Genomic DNA, 24603 nt, shown 5'->3' on the forward strand with positions numbered 1-24603 from the left:
ATAGTATATACAATAACACATTTTGAAGATACTGCATGGTCTATGTTACCGTAGATATTTATTCTCAGCCATGGCAGAGACATAGTAGGGTGAACGAGACATATGGTAGATGGTTGTGTCCCATCCTGATTATAAAACCTCTCATAAGATATGAATAAACAAAGTTATTCTTCCTCTTTGGAAGCCTCTCATAGTTGTTTGCCAAGAAAAAAGACAGACAGATGTATAAAGCATTCCACTAATAAAAAGGAGTTTCGTGTATTAAAACACATTTAATGGGCCCTATGCAGAGCATACATCCTACAGCATGTACCTAGAAGTGATCACAAAAGCTTCGTAGGCAAATTATTTGAATATTCAAGGAAATCCCATCTGAGAATATCCACATACATTTAAACAGATCCTTAAAATGCATTAATCCTCTGCTGACAGCTGCTTAGGAGTCTAGGCATAGTCTGCACAGAAGCAAGTACATTCCAAATTGGCTCCTGCATGGAATCAGTTTTTCCTTAGTTTTTTGTATGTTCAGTGTAAACCTAGTCACACTAATACTTCTGCCTAAAGCCTAAGCAAGTTTGACTATAGCCATTCTGTAATTCAGCTTCTGTAAGGGGATTCATAGTCTAGCGTGTGATCCCTTTCCCAGGATTGATACAATCATATAATTAAAACATACTTTAATGCGCTTCCTTCAAAGATATTAAGCTATTTTTATGTTAAGCATACATATGTCTCTAACAGCTCATACTTCCTGTACTTCATTTCTACAAACTTCACACTGAACTACTTTGTTCAAATAGTTTAATGCAAGTCACACAGCTGGTACTAAAGCACAGAATGCCTTACTTTGTATTTAACCATTACATCTGTCTGTCTAAACATTACATAGTTTTGCCACCAAAAGGCTTGTTACTGTAAACCTTTGGGATGCCATCATGTTGCTTGACAGGCACAACACATATATTTCAAGAGGATTAGCACATTTCTATCCCGTGCTGAGAAAAAAGGAGCAGTTAAAGTCTACAGAATGAAGAATAATTTTAGCTGCTATGCATTCCAGAGAAAGGTCCAGATGTTTTATTACTACTGTCCTTCTCTTAGGGCACAACTCAGCAAAGTTAATGGACAAACTGACCCATTCCTCCTCTCTGGAAGCCTGCAATACTTGTCTACAAAGAAGAAGGGTCAGATGTATAGAGTTTCACTACTGGAAAAGGAGGGAGGTGAGTGAAAGGTGGGAGCACCACCACCTGAGTTTTGGTTTAAAACCACATTTGTGGTTTAAAAACCACAAATTTCATTTAGAATATGACCTGGAAATACAATGTTCTGAGCACCACCTTTCTCCATAAGCAGAATGGAAGTCTAGCAGTTCACTAATTAACTACATCATTGACTTGATTACTCTATTAACTTTAAGCCGTAACATCGATCTAAGATCCACTGTAGATGGTGTAGAAGTAGCACACTTCTTACAAACCTCAGCTGAAAGGGAAGTAGAACCAAAAGTTTTCTCAAACTTTCTTTCAACACTTAAATCCTGTTTTTCCTCTACAACTAAGTCAGTCTTTACAGGAGAAGGGAATAAATGACAAGCAAACAGGAAAAGAGAGAAAATCAGATTGCATATCTCATTTTCACAAACTGAAGTTCCGTTTGCTTTTGCTAAACTACTTATACAATCTTGTTCTGGAATTCCTGGTTGGTAAACTTTTCATGTGCAATTCTGGGCAAAACAGTAGAACAATTGTCTGATACTAGAGCTCCAACAGCAGGGACAGGGTGTAGATTTCACCTTTGATCACTAGAGGGTGCTGCCTCTGGGCTGGCCAGATTATGAAAAACCTGAAGTCTCCTACTTCGGGGCTGAGTAAGCTACCCAGGCACTCGCTCAGAGCACAAGGGCTGGCAGAATTAGCCCAGACAAACTGGAGGCTGCAGCATCCACGGCATGCAGCCACCATACCCTTGTGCCAACTTCTTATGTGTGGAAACATATTGTGGTATGGGTCTCTCTTGTCAGTTGCCTCTATTCTGCTCTCTCAACTGCTATAGCAGTGACGTAAAAAAAAGGAACAGGGTTTATGGTCAAGGAAAGTACAACATGCTAAGAAGGGAGACGTATAGTAAGTGTACCCTAATACAACGCAAGATGAAAAAAAAAAAAAAACAAACCAGGTAAAGACAGTTACTGTGCTTAACATACACTGAAGGGAGGTGGAAAGAGAGTAAAAAAATATTTTTTATATATATATATATATATATATATATGCCTACGGCTAAGTTTTCAACCTTAAAAAGTTAGCGCTGTAGGAAATTGGAGGCCAAAAAAGGGATTCTTCCAGTTTAAACAGAAGAATTATCAGCTGATTACATATTGTTTTAAGATTAACTGTGTAGTCTTTTCCTTTAACAAAAAACAACTTTGTAGGGTTGGCATTTCTAGGCAGCTAAAAGCAACAGCTGTTACTGTCACCAACTAAGAGAAGGAGGAGATAGGATTATCAGCCCTGCAGCTCACTTTCTTTAACACAAGATGGTAAGAAAGGAATATCCCAAACAGATGCATCGCAGCACATTCCAAACAGATTAGAAATCAGTGCTTCCAAACAGAGGATACTAAGAAGTGCTATCAGGAGAGATGAGGGTTAGATAAGGTCCTGTAAGTGGAGTTTTACATTCAGAAAATATTTCAGAAAAGCTGAAGATAAAATCTCCCCGCTCCCCTTTCTATTTTTGACAAATATTTTAAGTGAATGCTGTAAACTTACCAGCTTTAAAGCTGAGTTCATCCTGCTCTTGGCCCTCATAGTCATAGAGTGCACGTACTCTCACCTCCATTGCAGGAGAGGTATCTTCATCAAATGGATTGGTGTCTCCATTTGCATCAGTGGAAGAGAAGGGATTGTTGGACTCTTCATCAGACCAATCCGTAGGGTAGCTTTGGTTTTTTTCATAGCTGCTAACACTGAAAACAATTTAAAATTTATTCTTTTCTGCTCGTAAAATAGGAGACTAGAAATACCACAAAGATTTAAGTTCCCCTAATTAAGCTTAAACTTCACTCTAAGACCCAGTTTTGAATTTTTATTTCTAGTATCTTCTCACCTATCTTTAGTTGACAGTGCTAAAAAAAAAAAAAAAAAAAAAAAAGCATTCTTGCAATACATTTACAAAGTTAGAAAAGGTCAAGGAAAAGAGATATTAAAGACAACCTCCCCACAAACTCAAATTTCTCTATCAAGAAATCTGTATAATCCATGGTAAATTAGAAAGGTAAAAGGTATGGAGGTAGTAGATGAGAGGAGTTATCTGGTTTAGGATAAGACATTTAAGTTGCTTTGCAGAGCCTTCCTCCCAAATCTCTATGCACCACTACAATACATTTAAGCAGTTTTTATGAGTTGCAATCCAACAATAAAGAAACTTAATTATAATGCAACAACTTGATAATTTAAATAAAAAGTTCACTGTTGAGCATGCACATGCCATTTAAGAGAGTGGTATGATATCCCTAGTGCATATACTCAAGTAACAGGCAGCTGTTTAAGAAGGTCCTAAATAAAAATAAAGCAATCATAAAAGCAGATTTATTCATCGAGAACACACAGAGCAATAAAGCTCCAGAAGCAGTTTCACTAGAAAAACTCATCAGTTTGAACATTTTATAGGACTGGTAAAGGAAAGAAAAAAGCAACAGCAGTTCTGTTAGCAACTGCCAATAATCCCAGTAGTTTCAAACCAAAGATCAAGGCAACAGATATGGCATCTGTTAGGAAAGACAAGTTAGGTTACAGTGTTCTTACATAACTGCCTAGAAGGACTTCATGCACTGACCAGCATAGTGTTATAGAAACCAAACAGAAAACCCTGGATAGAGAAAGTGCAAGTGTGAAAACAATTAAAAAACAACATTTCACCAACTTTTTGATCTTATTGTCCTCCTTTTCACTGACAGTACTCCCAGTATCTTCTTCATCTTCAAAGGGATTGTAACTTGATTGTACTGACTGCACTGTGTTACTCTGGACACTAAGACTGCTAATTTGGAAAAGAAAGAGCATTATGGCGACCCTATCTATTTAAGAGTAGAACACTAATTGGTGTCCCACTAAGCAGTTTCTTAGCAGACCCCTTCTCCAGCCAAAAACCAACCAAACAAAAAAATCAGACATCTATCAAGTGTAGCATAAGACCCAATAAAGTTTGGAAAGTCTCACACAGGATACATTCCTCCAGAATTCCATAATTTATTTTTCTTACTGCCTGCAATAAAAGGCAGTGCAATTTTTCTAACCAGTTTAATTCCTTGCTAAAGTAGCTGATATTAACAGGTTCGTATTAATCACATCCATAATTCTGAAGTGACTAGATGTTTTGCAAGCTAAGATTTCAAAGTATAATTATCATTTCTAGAGATGGGAAGACAGCAGACTAACTACCAGATTAGCTACAGAAAGTTCCATTTCTCATGAAGTTTGGTTTCTTTTAATTCACAATGGAAAGAGAACTGTAAAATGGAGAATAACTCCCAAAATATTGTGAGCTGCAGAAACACATCACTAAAAATGCTCACAGATAATTAACATTTGGTTGTACAGTGACTTTTTGATCCAGTAGAGCTTAGTGTTCTTGAAGATAACAATCCTTTTCAATTAGTCTTTTTAGGCATGAAAAAAAAGTACCTGCTATGTTTGTTAGGCTGTGAAACTTGATCTCCCGTCTGATTAATACCAGTCAGAGTCACTCCATCAGAAGCCTTCTTCTTTTCTCTTCTACTGAGAGTGCGATTCAGATCTGCAGACCACTCCTATAGATGAATGCAAAGTATGACTGAGAAATTTAACTGAACAAGTAATTATCACATTTTATTTTCAGACTGAGTTATGGAACATACATCTATACATACAACAATACAAATAATTATTCAAAAGATAAGTTACTCTAAATGCTTCAGTTACAGCAGTTACGATTCTTATCTAGTTCCTACCCTAGCAATGCAAATAGATATTTGTGCTACTCACAAAATCCCAATGTTATACGTACTTCCCTGCTTAGTATTCTGAATGCCTTGAAAAGAATTAAAATACAAGACATCTGCCAGACAACTGAAGAAATCAAAGGAATTGGCCACTGCAGCTCTTTAAAAATTGTACTGAGAGGGATCACTGTTTCAAATAATGTCAAGACATCTGGCTTTAAAAGGTAAATCTTACATTTAATTTTAAAAGGTATTGTAATCTAATTTAAGACAGGGCTTACTTCTCAAGGAGTGCTCCAAGAGTGACCGATGAAGCAGCTCATTTTTAAACTCCTTGTATATCACTTCTCCCGTGGGTAAGATTTGAGCACTTAAGGTACTCCACTCTAGATTTAGTGAAATTTATTGTCCTTAAAAGCCATCCAGAAGGGTTAACGTTCAAATCAACACAACTGTTGACAAGACGTATTATGCCATTTGTGAAGTATCACCTCCTTGATGTTTCGAACCATTCAGATGTTTCAGAAGGCAGACAGATAGGCAGGATAAGACCTAAACACAATTTCTACCTATCAGGTCAAACTAAGCTGCATACTGATATAAAGCAGGAACCAACAGAGAACAAACTGGAGGAGGGCAAATATCCTATGCTGAGACATGTTTCATCTCAGAAGCCTTTAAGGCAAAAAAAGTTAGGAGATAAATATATTGGATTTCTGAGTTACCATAGTTTAAAGACCACTGACCTAAGCATATTTGCAGTTTATAATGCAATTGCATATTCATTTGAGCATGCTTTTTTTTTTACTTACGTCATCCTTGTAGCATGTAAATGAGAAAAAACTTGATTAGTATTTAATCTGTTTATTATAATGCTTATGAAAAAGGATGGCAATTTCCCTACACAGAAGTAACTGTACTTCAGCATTTCAAGCAAAGAAATTCTGCAATACTGTTATAAGATTTCTTCCTCAAACCTTCTAATCTAAAGTTACTCAATATTTTAAAAACAAGTGACGTTTTCCTTATTAGCCATAATGGGAACAGTGAACACTCCAGAGTTGATGCTTCCACATCATGAAATTAATGCCTAGAAATTATTTCAACTAAACTCATTATTCTGGTCAGACAAACTCATCCCAGTTCCAGCCACTTGATGCTCTGGTAGTATAATCTGCACAGATTCTTTTTGGTACTTGTTTCTTGCAGGTTATGTTCGCAGAACACTACTTAAAAGATTCCTTTCTTTTGAAAATGGCATTCAGAAGTAAAGTTACCAACTGGTTAAAGGTGGAACTTTTTTAATATAACAGTATTGAAAACACTAGTTAAGACTTACAAATACTAATCTGCAGGGCTAATTAATGTATTTAGTTCAAACTTTTAAAAAATTTTGCTGCCTACACTATAATTACCTGCTAACAGCAGGTAATTCAAATTTAAGCCTGACACCAAAGCAGAGAAGTAAAACATACAGGGTAACATACACAGGTGTCAGAAGTGTATCAACTAAACCATGGTTTACTAATGACTTCAGCTAAGAAAAAAAACAAAACCCACCACAAAAACCTCCACACAACAACAAAAAAAACCCCAACCACCAAACAAGAAAACACATGACAATAAGAGTATAAGAGTTTTCTGGTTTACTACTTTTCTATTTAAATAGGTGCCTGATATAATCACCTCCAAAAGTTAGGGGATGAGAAGAGCCTACTGGAAATCAAGAAAACTACTATGAATTGTAAAAACAAACAAACAAAAAAAAAAAAATCATTGCTGGAAGCCTGAATTTAAGAGTTCCACCCGAAATGAATATGACAAAAAGCGAAGAGGAAGAATGAGACAAAACAAGCCTGAGTTTTAAGTATTCTGACCTTACCTCAAACTGAGGCCAATTCATTGACATCCCTGGACCTTGGTTAGCTCTAAACCACCGCAAGTCTTCAACAGCATCTGCTGTTTTGATATTCTGTTCCAGTTCACGGTAGATATTTTTGTAACTGCAAAACAAATTTGTCTTCAAATTTAGTATAACATTTAGAAACATGGCAAATACCCTAGTTAGATTTAAAAACAAAGATCTTTCTCAAAGTTCACAATAGTATTACAAAAAAATTACAGCAAGATAGACTTTTTAAAAATTGTCAGACCTGACAGTTTTCACTTTTTTTTTTTACTGCCTGTAAAAAAAGAAGAGTAGTCCAACAAATAAGCTTGCTGAAAGTTCACAAAAACATAAAATACTTATTTGCCAGGTTTTAGAATTATGATTCCAACTTTTTAGAATTATGATTCCAACTTTTTAGAATTATGATTCCAACTTTTGATCCTAGACCATGCACATGATGTATTTGCTCTACAGACTGTGACTACAATTGCTTTATTCCAAAAAACCCAATATGGTGCAATATGGAACTCAAGAGGATAAGGAGGTCTTAACACAACAGCCACTAGGCTTAAAGTAGGAGACACAGAACTGCTAGTCTGTATTCAAGCTAGAAACAATTTGGGAAAATTCTTCCAGACCAAGTCACACAAAATTTAGAATTAGAATTCATTAGAATTCATTGCCAAGGAGTCAAATTTTCTCAGAATATACTTTCAAATTTCTCAATTTCTATATATTACTTTACTGCTTTAACATGTACGCAGTATATTTTTTTTTTCTATATCAGTGGTTCCTTGAATGTATTTAAGCAATAGAAAGGCATATATTTTAAGAAAGGGAACAAATAATTTTGAATGACTCACTAGGCATCAGTTAAATCAAAAATAAATTGGACATCTACATCTGTAGAAAACAGTGCACGGCTATTTTCTGGACTGTGCTCTTCAGCATTATTAGTCTTAAGAAAGTTAAAAATCAGACTTTGTTTTGGGGGTTTATTCTACACTTTTTATCTCTGGGCATTCAAAGAGGTAGAGATAAGGATATAGATAAACAGTTATAGCTGCTTTATCCCTAGTTTTATCCTAATAGTTCTTTTCTTTGTTTGCACCTTATTAACATACCATAAGACACCATTCCTGAAAAGGAAAGCATTGCCTCTCCACTTGGTCATCTTCTATAGTCTTCCCCAACCTTACCCTTTAAGTCAACTATTTCTCATTTATTTCTGTTCTGTAGTTTCTTTCAACCTGATTAAACAGAATTCAAATGGGGAGCAATCCTAACTATCTACTCTGAGAGTAAAAAGAACCTGTCTTCTACAGCAGTTCCATAAGAACTTTGAAGCAACCCAAAATGATGATGCTAAAATAAGTGAAATTGCCCTTACCTATTGCTTGCTCTGCATTTGTTTGCACCACTAACATTCATATGACTGCATAACAAGTCAATTTGGAACACTGATCAGGTTAGGTTACCTTGATCAGCTCCTTAATTCCACTGGCTGGATTGCCATAAGAGTTTTGTCACTAGCAGAAGGGGAAGAGAAATGAGCAGCGAACCAAGAACACACTTTTCCCATTTTAACTGAAGTGCCAACTTCAGTGCCAAGTGTTACAGCATTTGCTGCAAGTATTCCATTTGTGTCTTCTCAAATGCAAGAGAAAAAAAATATAACCACTGTCTTGCTGACATACCAAAGTAGTTTCATATCGAAATGGCTTGTAGTAGTTGATGATATGCCACACAGTCTGACAAAATAAGCTGCATGAGCTCTGGTTTGAGTTCCCTAGCTGAAGTTTAGATTTCTTGGAATGCAGTGAGGAGGATCCAGGCAAAAAGAATAAAGTACAAGACTTGCTTTATACATACTACAGTATAAAGAGCAGACTTAGAAATTAAGATGGACAACAGTTCAGCAACGGTCAACCAATGGATCTTGAATGTTTATCTTCTAGTTAAGGTAATTCCTTTAGACTGAGCTCTAATATTTTAACAGTAATGTGTTTACGCTACAAAGTTCCTGCTGTCTGACCCCAATAAATTCTAGTTTGTTCTCCAATAAACATGTAAGACACATAATACACCAAAACCCCCCTTTCCCAATCTTTGATCCAGCATTTTGATTCTAAGCTCTGAATCCTTTCTAATTGGCACACATTTGATTATAAAAATATAACAAGAATAACAGTTTCTTGGTTCATTTAATACTATGTTAAATAAAACTAGACAATGTAAGGACAGATGCTAATCTGATCTTAGATAAAACAAAGAATGAAGCTCTTCCACTTACACTTTAAACAAATTGAAGCAACACATTAGGAAAAAATCAGATTCCAAACTCTGATCCACATGAAGTATAGATTACTTTTCACTAAAAAGTATTAATCATTAATTTTGAAGTATTACATTGTTTTACCTTGCAACATTAGATAAGTCAAGGTGTTTTTGAACTTCCAGTAACACTTCTCGAAAAAAACGTAAGCGTTTTTCCTCAAACTGCTGACACTGTTCAAATACTTGCTCCATGTTTTCCATATATTGAGGAGTCGCATTATCTAATTCTTTCAGTGATTTTTCATACTTTTCTTTTGTCTGGAGGAGAAAAAACAAACTGTTAGCAATATATTTTATTACTACCCTACAGAAGAGATTTAACAATATGGCACTGGCCACGAGTTAGACCAGAACTTCCCAAACTGGATTCTCTTTTCATGTACCTATAGGTACCACTGTACCTATATTAGGTCACGGTAAAAGTTATTTAGCAAAACTGCAGAGCAGTTACAATAAAACATTAAGCCTCTTCTCTGGCTTTTTAAGAGAAACCATTACAAATGTTAATGTAATGCTAAAGAGAAAAACCAAAGGAGGCATAGAGTAAATCAGGGCAGGCAGTCTTTCAAGTTACCGTTCTCTTACTAACAGATCTCCAAATAAATTTGAAGTGTTATCTTTTCTTCTTCAGTAACTTACATAGTTCACTGAGAGTTACGACCAAAACCCCAAACATTGTCTACATCCCCGTAGACATACACTGTGCTCATACACTGTGAGCTCAGTTAACAGCTAGAATCTCAGAATCTACACTAATTTACAGTAGTAGTCCACAGTCAGGAATTAAAAGATCCCACTTGATCAGCCTTCCAGATCACAGAACAGCATTCTCAAAAGGGAAAAGATGTCTTTGAAGAAAGTAACACAAGAAAAGCCTCTTGGTAGCTGCCCACTAAAGAGATAAACCAGACTGGGCAATAGAATGGCATTTCAAAAAGTGTATTTACTTTTATTTAAATGGATTATATCAGCTTACTTTCTTAAAAAAAAAAAAAAAAAAAAAAAAAAAAAAGAAATGCATTCTGCAGTCAAGAATGAGTACAAGTTTAGATGTTGTCAGCAAGTTTTAAGAGCCTGTCTCACAGCCTATTAAGAGAAATAATTCAAACCCTCACTACTAAATGAGTAGAACTCTGTCCTAAAAGTTCATTGTCTTATTCTGCTTTGTTCTCTGTTGAAAGTAGTTACATGAAATAGAGGCAATATATTATTCATTTCCTCACAAAAGAACTTTGCAATAACATACGCTTTCGAGATAACTCTAAATTTTGCTATAGGACTGTAATTGAACATGAGCAGCACTGCAGTCCACGGCACAGTCAAGAAGAAAAAAAAGCTTCAATAAGCACAAGCTATAGGTTAAAAAGACTGCATACAAATGGTATCTTAGCATACAGTATACCTTTAGTACATCTTGTTTGCTTCTCTCCACTTTGTCTTGTAATTTCTTAAGTTGTTCAGGATTTAGTGCTGGATCAGCTTTGCTGTTTGTTTCTCTGGATACAGCCAGTTTCTCCTCTTTGCAGGCCGCATGGTATGCTTTCTTTGAAGCTTCCACCTACAAAGTAGATTTGAATATTTGTATCAGGGACAGTTTAAACAACAACCATCAACTGAATTTTTTAGCCTTATAATCATGTTGCAATAAAGAAAGTGTCAGGTTTTGTTTCAGGTTGTTGTTTTGTGGGTTGTTTTTTTTTAATGTTTTTCATTTAGGCCAAGGAATGAACAATACACAAGAATCAAGATAAGGAAATTATTGTAGTACTTAGGAATCGGCATTCTCTCACCATACCAGAAACGTCACTTATACAGCTTAGAGAAGCATGGAACAGACTCAAGAAAAGGTTTACAGAAAATCCCTAATAGAACATTTTTGTCTTGTGCCCATGTTCTCCTGCTCCCCTTCTACAAACCTGTTATTTAAGAATAATGTTACATGACAGGGAAAAAAACTCACAAGCACTTTTCCCCTGCTCATTTCTTTGAGCAGTTCATAACTTTCAAATGCATGAAACCAGATATTGTTAAAAAGATAGCTTAAATTCCACTTTTTCCAGATTTTCACTGAAGTCACCAAGATTAGGAGAGACCAAGAGAAAAATACTTATTTTCAGAAGAGGACAGAAAGTTAAGAGATCTTTTTGAGAACGGAGGGTCCAGCAGAGAGGATAGGGAGTTTACTCCCTTGAAGAGATTTGAGACATTTATATATTGTAACACAGGATATCCAATACATAATCTACTGCTGTACCTCTTTCAGCTTTTTTGCCCATGGTTTCTGAGCTTTCCTAAATCCATCTTCTGCTTCTTTGGTTTCCTTAAATCCTCCCATCATTTGCTTATGAAAGGCTTCCTTCTGCCAGTTCTTGATTTTTTCAAAGTCTTCATTCATCAGTGAACCTTTTACTTCTAGATGTAGTTCACTCACTTTTTCAGCTTCTGACATAAAAGCACACCAAGCCCTTTCTACTGTTCCATACTGTGGGCCTAAACACAACAGAAAGTGTCATTCTCAGTAACCATCACCCACATGGAACTTATATTCCCAAGAAACTACCTAAAGCTATTGACTTATATTCACTTGTAAACAGCAATATTGACACAAACCTAGAAAAAGGAACAGTTTATTTTCAGATAAATTTAGACTATTACAAATTTTTACACTAGAAAAAAAAAAAAATATTCATTTAGTCTGGCCTCCTTCTCCATGTACCATGATTCTCAGTATTCCACCTATTAGTTCCTCTTTGAATTGTCTTCAATTTCTCAATATACTTTTTGAAGCATAGATAACCATGAAAGGATGAACTATTTCAAAACATATTAAAATGGTATCAGATTATCCTTCCATTAGAACAATGCCTAGCTCTTATTACTGTTTTTTCCCCAACAACCACTGCCCCCTTATTATTCAGATACACTTTTCAAACCGTATTCTATACCATTAGTTACCTAGAAACAGCCAGTTTTCTAGAACTCAATTTATTTGGATACCTCAACACTGGAGGCAAGATTCATCTGCTTCAGTAAGAAAAAAGCAAACTAGCAAAGGAGCAGTTTGTTTGTTTTAATCAATAAAAGCTTGATCATTTGTTATATTACTGAAAGCCTTTTGCAAAGACTCCATTATAGTCAGAAACATACAAAATTTCTACTTTGTACTTACCAAAACAAAGATACACAGAAACGCTTTTTCCATTTGATCAAGTTTTCAGAGTTCCAAATCAGAATGCATTACCTTTTTCCACAAGCTGTTTCCATCTTTTTGCCCATTCTGTAAGCTGCTGAGCATAGACCTTCTCTATTCGTGCCCGTTCGTGAATGCAGTTCATAAGATCATTGCAAAGTCTGTGACCATCATCAATTCGTTTTACTGTCCGCTTGTAATTTCCAACCTATGAAGAAACAAATACTTAACATTTCCCACTTGAGAGCTCTGGAAATAAGATAAATCTCTAAGTAACATAAATACTGTTACCTAGGAACAAGATAATCTACTAGCAGGAATTAATCAATTATAGCATAAAGTATTTTTCAATTTATCTTAAAACCTAACTGCAACAACACCACAAAGGTCACAAGTTCTTCTGTAAAAAAAGTTATTAATTTTAAAAGTGAAAGCTTTACTATATTTTATTAGTCCTGCAATGTAATTATGGGAAGTTGTCGCAATTGTTCTGCATTATTATTGCTTTTTAATGTTTTAGATAATAAAGATATTTAATACAAATACTGTATTTGTCTTAATTTTATGCTGCTATTAATCTTTCAGGATTAATGAAACTGCAAAGACACGCAAAGGAGCATTACAACATCTTGATCAAGCATAATAATAGTTTTTGTTTAAGAATGCAGTATGGAAAAAGCACAACCACTATACATAGAGCAGAGAATGGATGTACCTTTTGTTACAGCTGTGCTTCACTGCTGACAAACTAGATAGCAACTATTTCAAAAGTATACTGTAGAATTTAACGTGGGAAGATACTGTCAGCAATGACATGGAGTTCTCATACCTAGAATTAACTCGCGAATTCTAAAGAAAAACAACCATAGCTGCTCAATGTACAAGCTACAAAGGGATGAGTATATGGAGAAAAATCCACACTCTAGAATGAAAATTAATTACATAATTAACACCCCCCCCTTTCATTTTTGCGTACACACCAACATCGAATTAGCAATCTAGGTGACTGAAGAGAAAAAAAAAACAAAACCAAACTGATACTGCTCCCAGAGTAATACTTCCACTGATTTCAAGGTCACTCAGGTTGGCTTTTGTAAACATTAAACAAGACATAAGAACTCGGTTAACAGAACTTGCACAGCCCATTTAATATCACAGTCAGTTTCTTATCTGCCTTAACCACCTGACTGAAAAATAAAGATCAGCAGTAAGGCAGTAGATTAAACATTCAAATACTTAAAGTGTGTTTGTAATTTTGACATTTGAATCATATTTGATTCACATCTTCAGTATAGGAAACCATCCAACTTTTAGGTTCACATTTATTCAGAATTTTGTCAGCAGATGTACGTGCAGGCATCTGCTTGAGGAAAAACTCCTCAAAGTACATAGTGAAATACACTTAAAAGGGGAAAAAAAAGCCTGTATTAAGTGCTGGCAAAATAAGCGACATGCTGATAAATACAGACATATGTTAGGACTCCTCATCAAAGCTGCGAGGGGGAGGAAATCAAAACCATCAATGACAGGACTAAAACAATTCATTTAGATGGTGGCCTCAAAGCATTCATTTGGGCATGTTTTTGGTTTTGGAGTAGATCCATTTCAACAGATCAAAGAAATTTAGGTAGCATCTAAGAAAAGCATTAGTTAGCAGTCACTGATTTGTCTAAATCATGTAAAAAAGTACACACACAGCCCCCACCTTTAAACATAAGTCACAATATAATTGAAGATAAGAAGCTACCAGCATCACGAAGAAGCTGACACCAAAAATCAAGATAGTCAATGCATCCATGTCAAAACAGATTTCATCTATTAACAAGAAAGTATGAAAAATAACCTCTCATTTTCAGGAGAAATAGAAATTGAGAAGTAGGCAGTTTCAAACTAACACTGTACACTAACATATATAATATACATATGTAATCAAAGCACTAAGAAAATTAAGTACCTCAAAGAATACTTTCAAAATCTTTGTAATGGAAGGGCAAATCATTCATCTGCTCAAAATTACTCCAGCTGAAGGTTTACAGCCAAGTAGACTGTTAAAACAGGTTATGCTAGCTTAGTGCAACTACTGAAGCCTTATATTAGCATCAATTTGTGTCTCCAGTTATGTGCCCAGGAATTTATGTCCCTAGCATGAACATTTCATTTCATAAATCTTCAATTTTAAATTAGCATTTTAAATGCTAATACCGAATAGGAACCGGCTGCCTCATGGTTTTTTTAATGCTTTCATTTTGTGTTGTCTGAGAAAATTCTAACCTCACGGTAATACCTAGCAGTTGCCAAATCTCAGGCAGGTATTCAGAGAACTGAATTTAGTTTACCTATTATGGTCCACTCACTACTATCACGTACGTCCACCTTTAAAGAGTGGCATGCAGACCACATATGATTCATCCATGCTACCTCCTTCTCCACAGGAAGACTGAAGGAGCTAGCATCATAGTTTAGAACTAGTATAAAGAACCAGGCCTACTATACTAGAAAATAACAACTTTTGGAATACAAAGAAAGCCTTTTATACTAATATTTTCAGGCAGAAAAAAAGTTCACAAACTACTGTTACATAAATCATGTTAGAAATCACATTCAAATTTCATGCTCTATGAGGAATGATAGAATTTTGGAAATACAGCATTTTTCTGTGTTTTATGACAGACAGAACATAAGTTACATGCTTGGCATTTAAAACCTAGTGGTTTATTAAAATAATTGCATTTTAAGTTATGGACACCACAATGACAATTTTTTTTTTTGAGAGAAGTGGAATGTGCAGCCTGCCACCGTAGGAGGCAGACTTGGAGGTACGAGGGCACAAGGTATTTAGACCATGGAGCCATGTAAAGGGAAAAGAATTCTTGTCTTTATGCAGCCAAGGAACTACTAGGTTAACTGTAGATAAGTTAAAACCATTAAATTAAAAACCTGTAAACACACTAAAGAGTATCTGACCTCTGGAGAAGAAAAACATGACTTAATACATTGTTTTATTCAATACTATTTTCTCCAATTCCTGAGGTAGTCTGCAAACATTCTGCAAGACTTCCCCCTTCCCCTTCACAAGAAGCATTTGAGCTGAAACAAAAATGACAAATTCTTTTATTTGTAGCAACTGACCAGGAAAAAAAAAAAAAAAAGAAAAAAAGAAAAGAAAAAAAAAAAAGAATTCCTGTGTTTCTTTGCTTGAGTCAGAGCCACACTTACATAATGCCTTGCAATTCTCAGATGTTTTGATTAGCACTGCTGAGTACATGAACATATGATTTTGCTAGTAATAACAACTTTCTGATCATTCTGAGCATTGGGTTATTTCCTGTTATACAGCAGACAATTAAGAAACAAAGTTATTAGTTTAGTTGTCCTACAAATGAAGCATTTGTTTCAGGAAGAGAAACTGTAAGATTATAAACTTTCTTACAGTTTCAAGAAAAGAGATATTTAAAACCTATATCCTGCTTTCATTTTAGCATCAACACTTCACCCATCTGAAATTTTATTACACAATACCAAATTCAGTTGCTGTTTACCCTTAGTTGCCAGAAGCACTTCAAAAGTAAATAATCCCAAGGTTTTATTTCTTAAAAATACCACTACAATGGTCACTTTCTTGATGCAATCAGTGAATTATGTGAAAGCTGTAATTCAGTTTTGCGTCACCCCCTGCTTTTCTTTCTCAAGTTCAGTTAACCACCAGTTTCCTCTTTTCCACTGAAAAAAAATACTGAGCTTTGCTACTAATGAGCCTCAGTTGATACTATTTCTCCCCATTTTCTCTTGCAGGCACTATAGATGCCTTCAGATCTCCATTTTGTTTAGTCAAAACATTCCTTCTTATTCTGGTATTATCTCTCATGCATGAACACAACAATGTCACCTCAAATCTAAGATTTAGAGAATCTGCAATAATCAGAGAAAAAAACACACAAGCACACAGTGACGAGGCATTTAGCCTCGTAGAGTTAGCAGTCTAGTCACCTCTCCTTTGTGATCACTAGTGTACTAAAGTAGCAAAGTGCTGTCACTGATATGGTCTTTAGTGGGAATATTTAAGCGCTTACAGCCTCATTATTTTACAATTTCACAGCACTAAACACAAAAGGAGAGTCTTAAATTATCTAGACTCCTTTACCTCAACTAATAGATTTTTTTAAAGTATTTTCATAGAGTAGGATAAAAGCCTATAAAGAGTTAAAACACACTTAGCAGGTTTTTCTGGTACAGTGAATTAAAAAAAAAAAAAAAAAAAAAAAAAAAAAAAGGTATTTTAATTTATTAGCAGCCCAGAAAGTGGCAAACGTTCAGCTGTTGCTGAAGTCCAGTCAGTTAATTTTAGTATATCATTATAATTGTTACAACCGCAAATATTTCAGGAGTTTCAAATACCTTAAGTAACATTTAATGACAACTCTTTTTCCAAGCTTGCCTAGCTTACTCATAACTAGTCAGCCTTTATGAACTGACCATAGCAGACAAGGGTTTTTTATGGGCAAATATTCATAGGCAGGAAACACAGTAATGAGCTTTGAAAGCTCATAGTCAAACCCACACATGCTGATAGCCAATATGGGGACACACTTAGTATTTTCGGCATTCCATTTAACCATGAGTACAATTTCTTTCCAGCTACATCAAACAGGAAGTTTCCAAACACTTCAACCAGCATTAACATCTATAATACTGTGGGACTTTTTGCAAATAAAAATAATTATCTTGGCGCATAATTAGTACATATCAGTCCAAAGTACCTACAAGCACTTGTTCTGTGTATTTAAATTTTGTAAGTTTACCCATATAAGTTCACCACTGGTTGCAAGAAAAATCCTGAGGAAGCTCTTAAACCCACAAAATCTAAAGCCAAGCATACTGGTAAGCAAACACCTGGCAATATAAATGGAGACCATTATATTGTTCAATGTTAAGAGGACGGGAAAATATGCTTATAGGAGATATGACAGGAATCTACTATTGCAGAGTCCAAGTATTTTTAAAATGAAAAAAGCAAAACAGAACAGTCTGCTTCATTAGCAAAAAGCATTCATTGGCAGGTAAGTGAAATCCCTCAACATAGGAACAGCTTTTCAATATTCAAGAGTGAGTTTTGCGAGCTTCTCTAAAGTCCCTGCATCCAACACATACTCCAACTCCACCTGACGTAGATGTTGGTTGACAGTAGCAGGCATGAAGCAGACATATCAGAAGTACCAAATAGACAGGACCAAGACCATCTGAGCAGACAACTTATAATGCAGTTCGCTGGAGGCATGTCCAGATAAGCTGCCTCTGCTCTCTAGAGTGTTGGGCCCTGCTTTGGGCTTTTTGAGCAGTGAGGAGAATGGGAATGGTGACCAAATTTGTTTGACCCATACTACACAGGGGATCAACTTCCCCTTTCTGAGTAAGGTGAAAAATCTTATCTTGCTAGTGGATCTCTCAGCAAACACTTCAGAATGCAATGAAAGCCACGTGCTGAGTACCTCAAAAAGCACACCAGGGCCTGTCCTCCAAGGGAATCAGTCACAGACCTAAGCTCATACAGCTAATGCCAGCTGTTTAGAATGACCTTTTTTTTTTTTTTTTTACAAGTAGGTGTTTTCACAGGGCAGTTAAACACCCCTGCAATAAACGGAGAGGGCTCCATATTGCTGATGCCAGTAGAAAATAAGGGAGAGTAAGGACTCACATCTAAGGTATAAGTGGCACGCAGCCTGTGAGATACCCACAGCTCATTAAAAATAAGCACTTCCATGGGCAGGGTAGCTATTCCTTTTGATGTCTTACCTTGCAAGATATGCATACACTTCTACTTTGATCTCTAGGAATGCTTACTCATCTCCTTTCTTACCTTCACAGGTATCTAAGTGAACAATAGAATTGGTCTCAGCTTGCTCAAGGCATTTTCCACCATAATAGTGATTAGCAAGCATAAGGCCAAAGCTTCATTAATAAAATGCATCACAAAAATTGGCCTTTGATTTATTAAGATACCAAATTATTTCACATGCATTTCAAAACTACTTCAGTAGAATAAGGCCAATAGGGTTGTCCATGTCCTGTGTTTTACTAAAGCAGTACAATGTTGGAATTAACCAGTTTTACCACAGTATTTTTGCATGTAAGAAAGTGGTATGAATGATTATGACAAACCGAGACATATTTCCAGCAGTCATGCAAATGCTGAGAGTTCATATGACAGATGAGAAAGAAATACAGAGGGTTTCAAATTGCACATTGTGTTCCAAATGTTCCATTTTCCCTTGGAAAAATTACTACCATCCTGCTCCAGGCTATCAGCAATAACCTTTGATAACCCGAGGCATGCCACCCCTGTCAGCTACGTAACACAGACGAAGGAATTTCTTCTTGGAGCATAACAAGATTCCTTGCTGTTAAAAAATTTCTGCACCCAGAGTCAAGAGCTTAACCAGATACATCAAAGTACACTGAAGCTTGCTAGAAAAATGAAGAATGAACAAGAAGCTTCAATTTCTTGAATAAATTAAGGCATTACTACAACTCAAACTTTGATTAAATCCTCCACTGTTACTGTGGCAATTATCTCTCAGACTGTCTTTTTTTACTATTTTGCAATTTCTTGCTCTTACAGGAAAACATATACAAAATTCTCTGTCTCCTAAAGTGCTCCTATTTGGTAAACACCTGGACAAATTAGAGGACAATAAGAGATTTCACCTCCTGAAAAGGATTTATCATCCTGCTAGAAGACAAAAAACTTTTAGTAGTAGCTTGAGTTTACTAAATACTGAAAAAATTCCTCAATTTAATTGTGAAAGCTGCTGCTATTTCTATTTAATGCAAAAGAAAGATATAACTAAAAAAAAAATAGGCTTCTGGAAAGATACATCAGCTGTTCTGATACAAGATACTACCTATGCCTAAGATTTGCCCCACTCACATTATCTGACTGATATATCTGCAGTAAGTCAACACCAACAACACAAGTCCAAACAGCAACTTCTCCAGTTCCCTTTCAACAAGACAACTATTTCCCAAACACAAATCTGAACATGATAACAATATTTATGTAGTAATAAAAAAGATACTAGTCTTTAAAATAAACAAATTGCTGTTCATACTGAATTTCATGCATTGAGCTTGACTCTCAATGCCAGAACTGGAAGTTTCCATGAACAGTATTGAAATAGCAACCTAATAAAAAAAGCTTAATAGATGAAGTAACCTGCATTGAATTCCTCCGTGGACAGTCTAAGCATATGCAACTAGAAAAAGTTAGAGCAGTAAGTTTAATACTATGCAACCATATAGATTCACATTTTTAAATGTGATCAAACTGCTAGTAATTATCTTTACTAGTTACTAAGGAACCCCCTAGCAAAGGCAGTGACAACTCCAAAAGAAAGTAAACACTTTTAGAGCCAGAAAACTGATTAAGAACCAAGTGCTTTATTTCCTAAAGATAACACTGTGTTAAATTTCTATCAACAGCAAAAGGCAAAAATTTTGAAGTTAATTTATCAACATTTTATAAAATATAGTTCTTATTATCAGCTCAAAAGAACATCAACATTCAAGAAATAGAAGTGGTTTAGTTTCAAAGATATACAGTGAGCAAAAAACAGTTTTCACAGTAAGTTCTTCAGATAGGTCCCACACCCAGCCACCTCACTCTTTCCTACATGTCTTTCAAAAAAAAAAGGATGGGCTTTGCAGCACACTCCAAAGGTAAATAATTTTGAGCTATTTTGGAGTGTGAGGGAACAAACTGAAAAGCTCACCCTGCCAGACTCTCTCTTCTGTGCCAGGGCCAAGTTTAAATACTTTCACTGCTTTCAGCTGTGGCAGTAAAACATAGCAAGGTGGCTTTTAACAAATTGCAGGCTGCCTTTAAAACAAAGAAAAATCTATTGTGCCAAATATCTTAAAAACCTCTACTGAAAGAGTGCAAATGACAAAATCTGCAGAAACAATACAACTTCCAAATTGATTAAGAGTTCTTTACTTCTTGTTACCTGAGGCACAAAGTACTACGGGTGACATTCCAGAGACACCAGATCTTTTCTAATCAAATCAGACAAAATACATTGATCAAAGCAGTTCAGTTATCCCTTTTGAGACAGATTAAGTCTAGAATTCAAAGTTGCAATCTTCGGAAACAAAATAACCAATTCAGAACACATGGAAAAGGGACAAGATTTAGACTAAAACAGAGTCAAATTTAGTTTGGAAAGATGGCTCCAAACCAGAAGTTTACAAGAGTTTGGTAATTCGGTTTAACAGGCTTGCTGTTAGTTTCCACATCTCATTTAACACTGAAGAGTTATTCTTAAGTTAAATTTATTAAGACTTGCATAGGACTTCCTTTACTTTAGGTTTCTATTCTACCAACAGCAGAAGCCTGACAAATCTTCCCCCTCTTAACTCTGGATCTGAAGGATAATTCCTGTCTTATTGTTTCATCAGGCTTCTCCGTAGAAAGACAAGGTTTAAAGTTAAATAGTACATTCTGCCAAGGCATTACTTGGCCTAAGGAAACTGCTGGATACCTTAATTATTCACTCAAACAAATAATCAGAAGTATATAAAAACCAAAACACTTCCACGCTAGAATCATGCATGCGTGTCAAAATGCAGTTACTCTCACAGAAATGCACAGAAGTAGAACGCAAAGGTCACAACAAAACTATTCCTGTATGAAAGCAATCATTCAAAATATCCTATATAATGCTGCAGTGGACAGTACAGCTTTAAGTACTTTACCACTTTTCATTATGTTTTGCTTTAGTCCAAGCACTTTGTTCAGTGTTGGGATTAAAAAAAAAAAAAAAAAACACCAAACAAAAAAAAACACAAAAAACAAACAAAAAACAAACAAACAAACAAAACAAAAAAAACACCCACCAAAGCCCACTTTCTCTGTTTCCCTGCCACATGATGCTACGTGCAAATATAAAAGCCGTCAACCAAAACATAAGTTCCACATTATTCACATTTCTCACTATGATAGGGTATTGCAAGACTACCAGCCTTCTGAATAGCTTAATACCCAGTAATAAGGAGTCATCCTACAGTACGTATCAGAGTGTAAAGAAACAGCAATTTCTTAGCTTAACATATTCTCTCAGCTATTTCCATTGAAAGAAATGTTTTTCTTAAGACAGCTTTGGAACAGCATGCATGAAGGTCAAAATTCGCTACCATGTCAATCCTTCCTGTTAAAAGAATTAACATATATAACATATAACATAGAATGTTAATATACCATTACTATAGAATTGTTTATCATTTATGTCAGAGTACTCTTTTTTATGGTTAGTTCAAAGTATCTTAGTGTATCCATAGAAGCTCCATCCTCAGAATGCCTGGGATGTCATACCACTCATTTTTCAGCTCTCCGTGCAGTTACATAAATATTTAGGCATACCTACTACAGTTTTTCAGCTATATATACAGCACTTTATGATAACATGGTATATCTTTTGAACTCTCTAATCTACTCTTTGTTGTTTTTTGGTTTTTTTTTTTTCTAAACCACAACACAAATGTCAGTGGTGATATTTTAAGCACTGACCAATGATAACACTTGTACTGTTTCACTCAAATACCACCTAGTTTCCACATATTGAAATTTCAAGCCTTTAGTCACTTTGCTAAAATAAAAAGACAAAGCCTTTACATCCATAGTAAGAACACAGCCATCCCTATTAATGTTGTTTTAAAGAATCAGCATTTGTAGCCACAAAACTCCCAAATGTATCTGTTTGTCCTAAGAATTAAGAATCAAACAGCACAAAGCAGAGGAACAGCAAAACAAGTAGTGTTTCCTACATAATTCAAAACTCAAAACTCCAACATTCTGTGAAATATTCCCTTTTATATTGCTAAACTGTCAAAAGCTTAGAACAAGGAAATACTTTTTTTTTTCTTTAATATTGTCATTGATTGCATGGAAAGTCCAATTTTTGCTTTCATAAAAACTGTTAATACTGTGAACATCGTTAAAGTCACTTCAGCAACAAAGCCATTGACTTGTCATTGAGATTCATTTTTTTACTGCAGCCAAACCTTTGTTTCACTCCCTGAAGAGTGAGCGTGAAGATGCTCTCTAGAACTGTTAATGAACTGAACCCATTTCATGAGAATATAATTGCATCTTCAATTTTGGAAATTACTTTTAACTGATTTTAGCATATTATTAGTTAATATGATCTAAACAATGCTAGTTTTCCCCTTTGAATAACTTGCATACCTGTTCCAGTCAGCATTTGTCAACTCTCAGAACATATTGCTTTTCCAGTTTGATGTAGTCAAAGTTTCAGAAAAAAATAAATAAATTATTCAATCTGAAAGTTTTCCTCTTGACCATCTTATGTAACAACCTTAGTGGTTATACATCAAAGAGCAGAGAAAAAAATTAATTCTACAAGGAAATAAACTGATTGCAATACTGAAGTCTTAACTTTTTTTTTTATCCAAGGATAAAGATATACTCATGCATTACACATTAGCCTACTGACATTGCTTATGAAACAGACTGTAGTTCTAACCTTTTGTAAGGAATACACAGAAAAGTGTCCAAAGAAATGGATTAAGAAGTAGTCCTTACAAAGTGATATAAAATAAGTCACCAATAGCACAAACACAAAGAACACCTTTAACCCACCTATAATAAGTGTTAAATACATTCGAACTATGCTTCATAGAGGTCCTAGCTTAGGCTAATTGATATTTCTGATCATTTATCATCCTTTAATATTAAATACTTGAGACCACATTTGTCCAAACAATCATACTAGTTTACAGAATTCCTATTCTCATTCATTCATCTTTTACAGTTCCAGATACAATTACTTGATGGAAGACAACAGCTTGGTACAGAATAGCCAGTGAGAAGTCATGTTCTCCTGCCAAGTACAGGATGCCCAACATACATAAAAAAAATCCCCTTTGGTCCAAGATTCCTTTTTCCTGACTGCATCATTATTTTATTTTGAAACACTTCTACCAAGGAAGCCTGCCAGGAAAGTTGCTTCAGTATAAAATAAAAATCACTGAATAATTGAGGTTGGAAGGAACCTCTGGAGATCATCTAGTCCAACCCCCTGCTCAAAGCAGGTCTGATAGGTCAGGTTGCTCAGGACCATGTCCAGTTGAGTCTCAGACACCTCTGAGATTAGGGGTCCCACATCCTCTCTCAGTCATACTACAGAGCACTCCTACAACAAAATGGGTTAAGTCCAGTAATTTTTAAACCACCTCTTTATAAATAGGATAGACATATTTAACATAACAGTAAATATGTCTCTGCAAAAAATGATAGCTGCCTACTAAATAAGAACCCCACTGGCATTAGTCTTTTAGAAAATGTATCAAAAAATAATGGGAGATCTGCATCAAAATGCAATATGCCCTCACCACCACCACCACTGCATGTCAATGGTCTAGGAAAGCTTTCATTTAAAAGGAAGCACAATGTTAGGTCACCAAAACCAAGCTGTCTTACATAGTCTCTGGTAACAGCAATATTCAGACATCTTCCCCATAGCCATTTTCATGTTTGCTATAGTTCAAATTCAAAAGAGCTCCCAATCACATGGTAGAAATTTACCCCACTGAATACAGTTCATCTGGACACCATACTCACATCCACTTATGCTGGTATCTACACTATCAAACCTTTATTTTTATTTCGATAAACTTTTTTTTTGTAAAATGCTTTCTGCTTTATGAAGTTTGCTCTCTTTAAAGCTTAATCAAATTACCATAACATCTGAAAGCCTTCTTCAGATTTGGGCAGCAAAAATTACTGATACTACAATGTGTTTTGTATTATCTTTCTGCATGTGTGCTCTTACATTGAAATAAGCATAAGATAACTTATTTCAAAAAAGTTTATACTTATATCTAGACACAAACAGGAGACATATAGTACATTCACATACTATCTTACATCTGTAATTTATGTACACTTACAGTAGCCTTAACCAGTTAGTTTAGATTTAACATTGATCTGAACCCCCTTGGTAATTTTAAAAGCTCACGCCCCTTTTCAGCAATAAAAATTGACAAAGGTTCAATTCTGAATTGCATATCCTACTCAAATGGATGATCCTCAGGTTTGTGCCAGTTAAATACCCTTGACAGAATTAGGTCAAAACCTAAAAGGTAATTTCTATCCTGAAGGCTATTTCTGCAGATTGCAATAACATTGTATTG

General features: G+C 35.3%; 1 protein-coding gene across 6 annotated transcripts in view; it reads right to left on the minus strand.

Annotated features, from left to right (window-relative positions):
- PACSIN2 (protein kinase C and casein kinase substrate in neurons 2) overlaps positions 1–24603 on the minus strand; it is a 63014-nt gene that overhangs the window by 3539 nt on the left and 34872 nt on the right. For 4 of the 6 annotated variants that reach the window (XM_086757405.1, XM_086757413.1, XM_086757398.1 and 1 more), the window contains 8 exons: positions 12451–12607; positions 11464–11699; positions 10612–10767; positions 9292–9467; positions 6864–6984; positions 4686–4810; positions 3925–4041; positions 2772–2968 (listed from right to left, as the gene is read on the minus strand). In XM_086757405.1, the coding sequence (XP_086613531.1) occupies positions 2772–2968; positions 3925–4041; positions 4686–4810; positions 6864–6984; positions 9292–9467; positions 10612–10767; positions 11464–11699; positions 12451–12607 (1285 nt within the window). The remainder of the gene's footprint in view (positions 1–2771; positions 2969–3924; positions 4042–4685; positions 4811–6863; positions 6985–9291; positions 9468–10611; positions 10768–11463; positions 11700–12450; positions 12608–24603) is intronic. The other 2 variants (XM_086757421.1, XM_086757427.1) reach the window with 2 other exon arrangements.

This window comes from Chlamydotis macqueenii, chromosome 1, assembly GCF_036417535.1.
Source record: "Chlamydotis macqueenii isolate bChlMac1 chromosome 1, bChlMac1.mat, whole genome shotgun sequence".
Taxonomy (NCBI): domain Eukaryota; kingdom Metazoa; phylum Chordata; class Aves; order Otidiformes; family Otididae; genus Chlamydotis; species Chlamydotis macqueenii.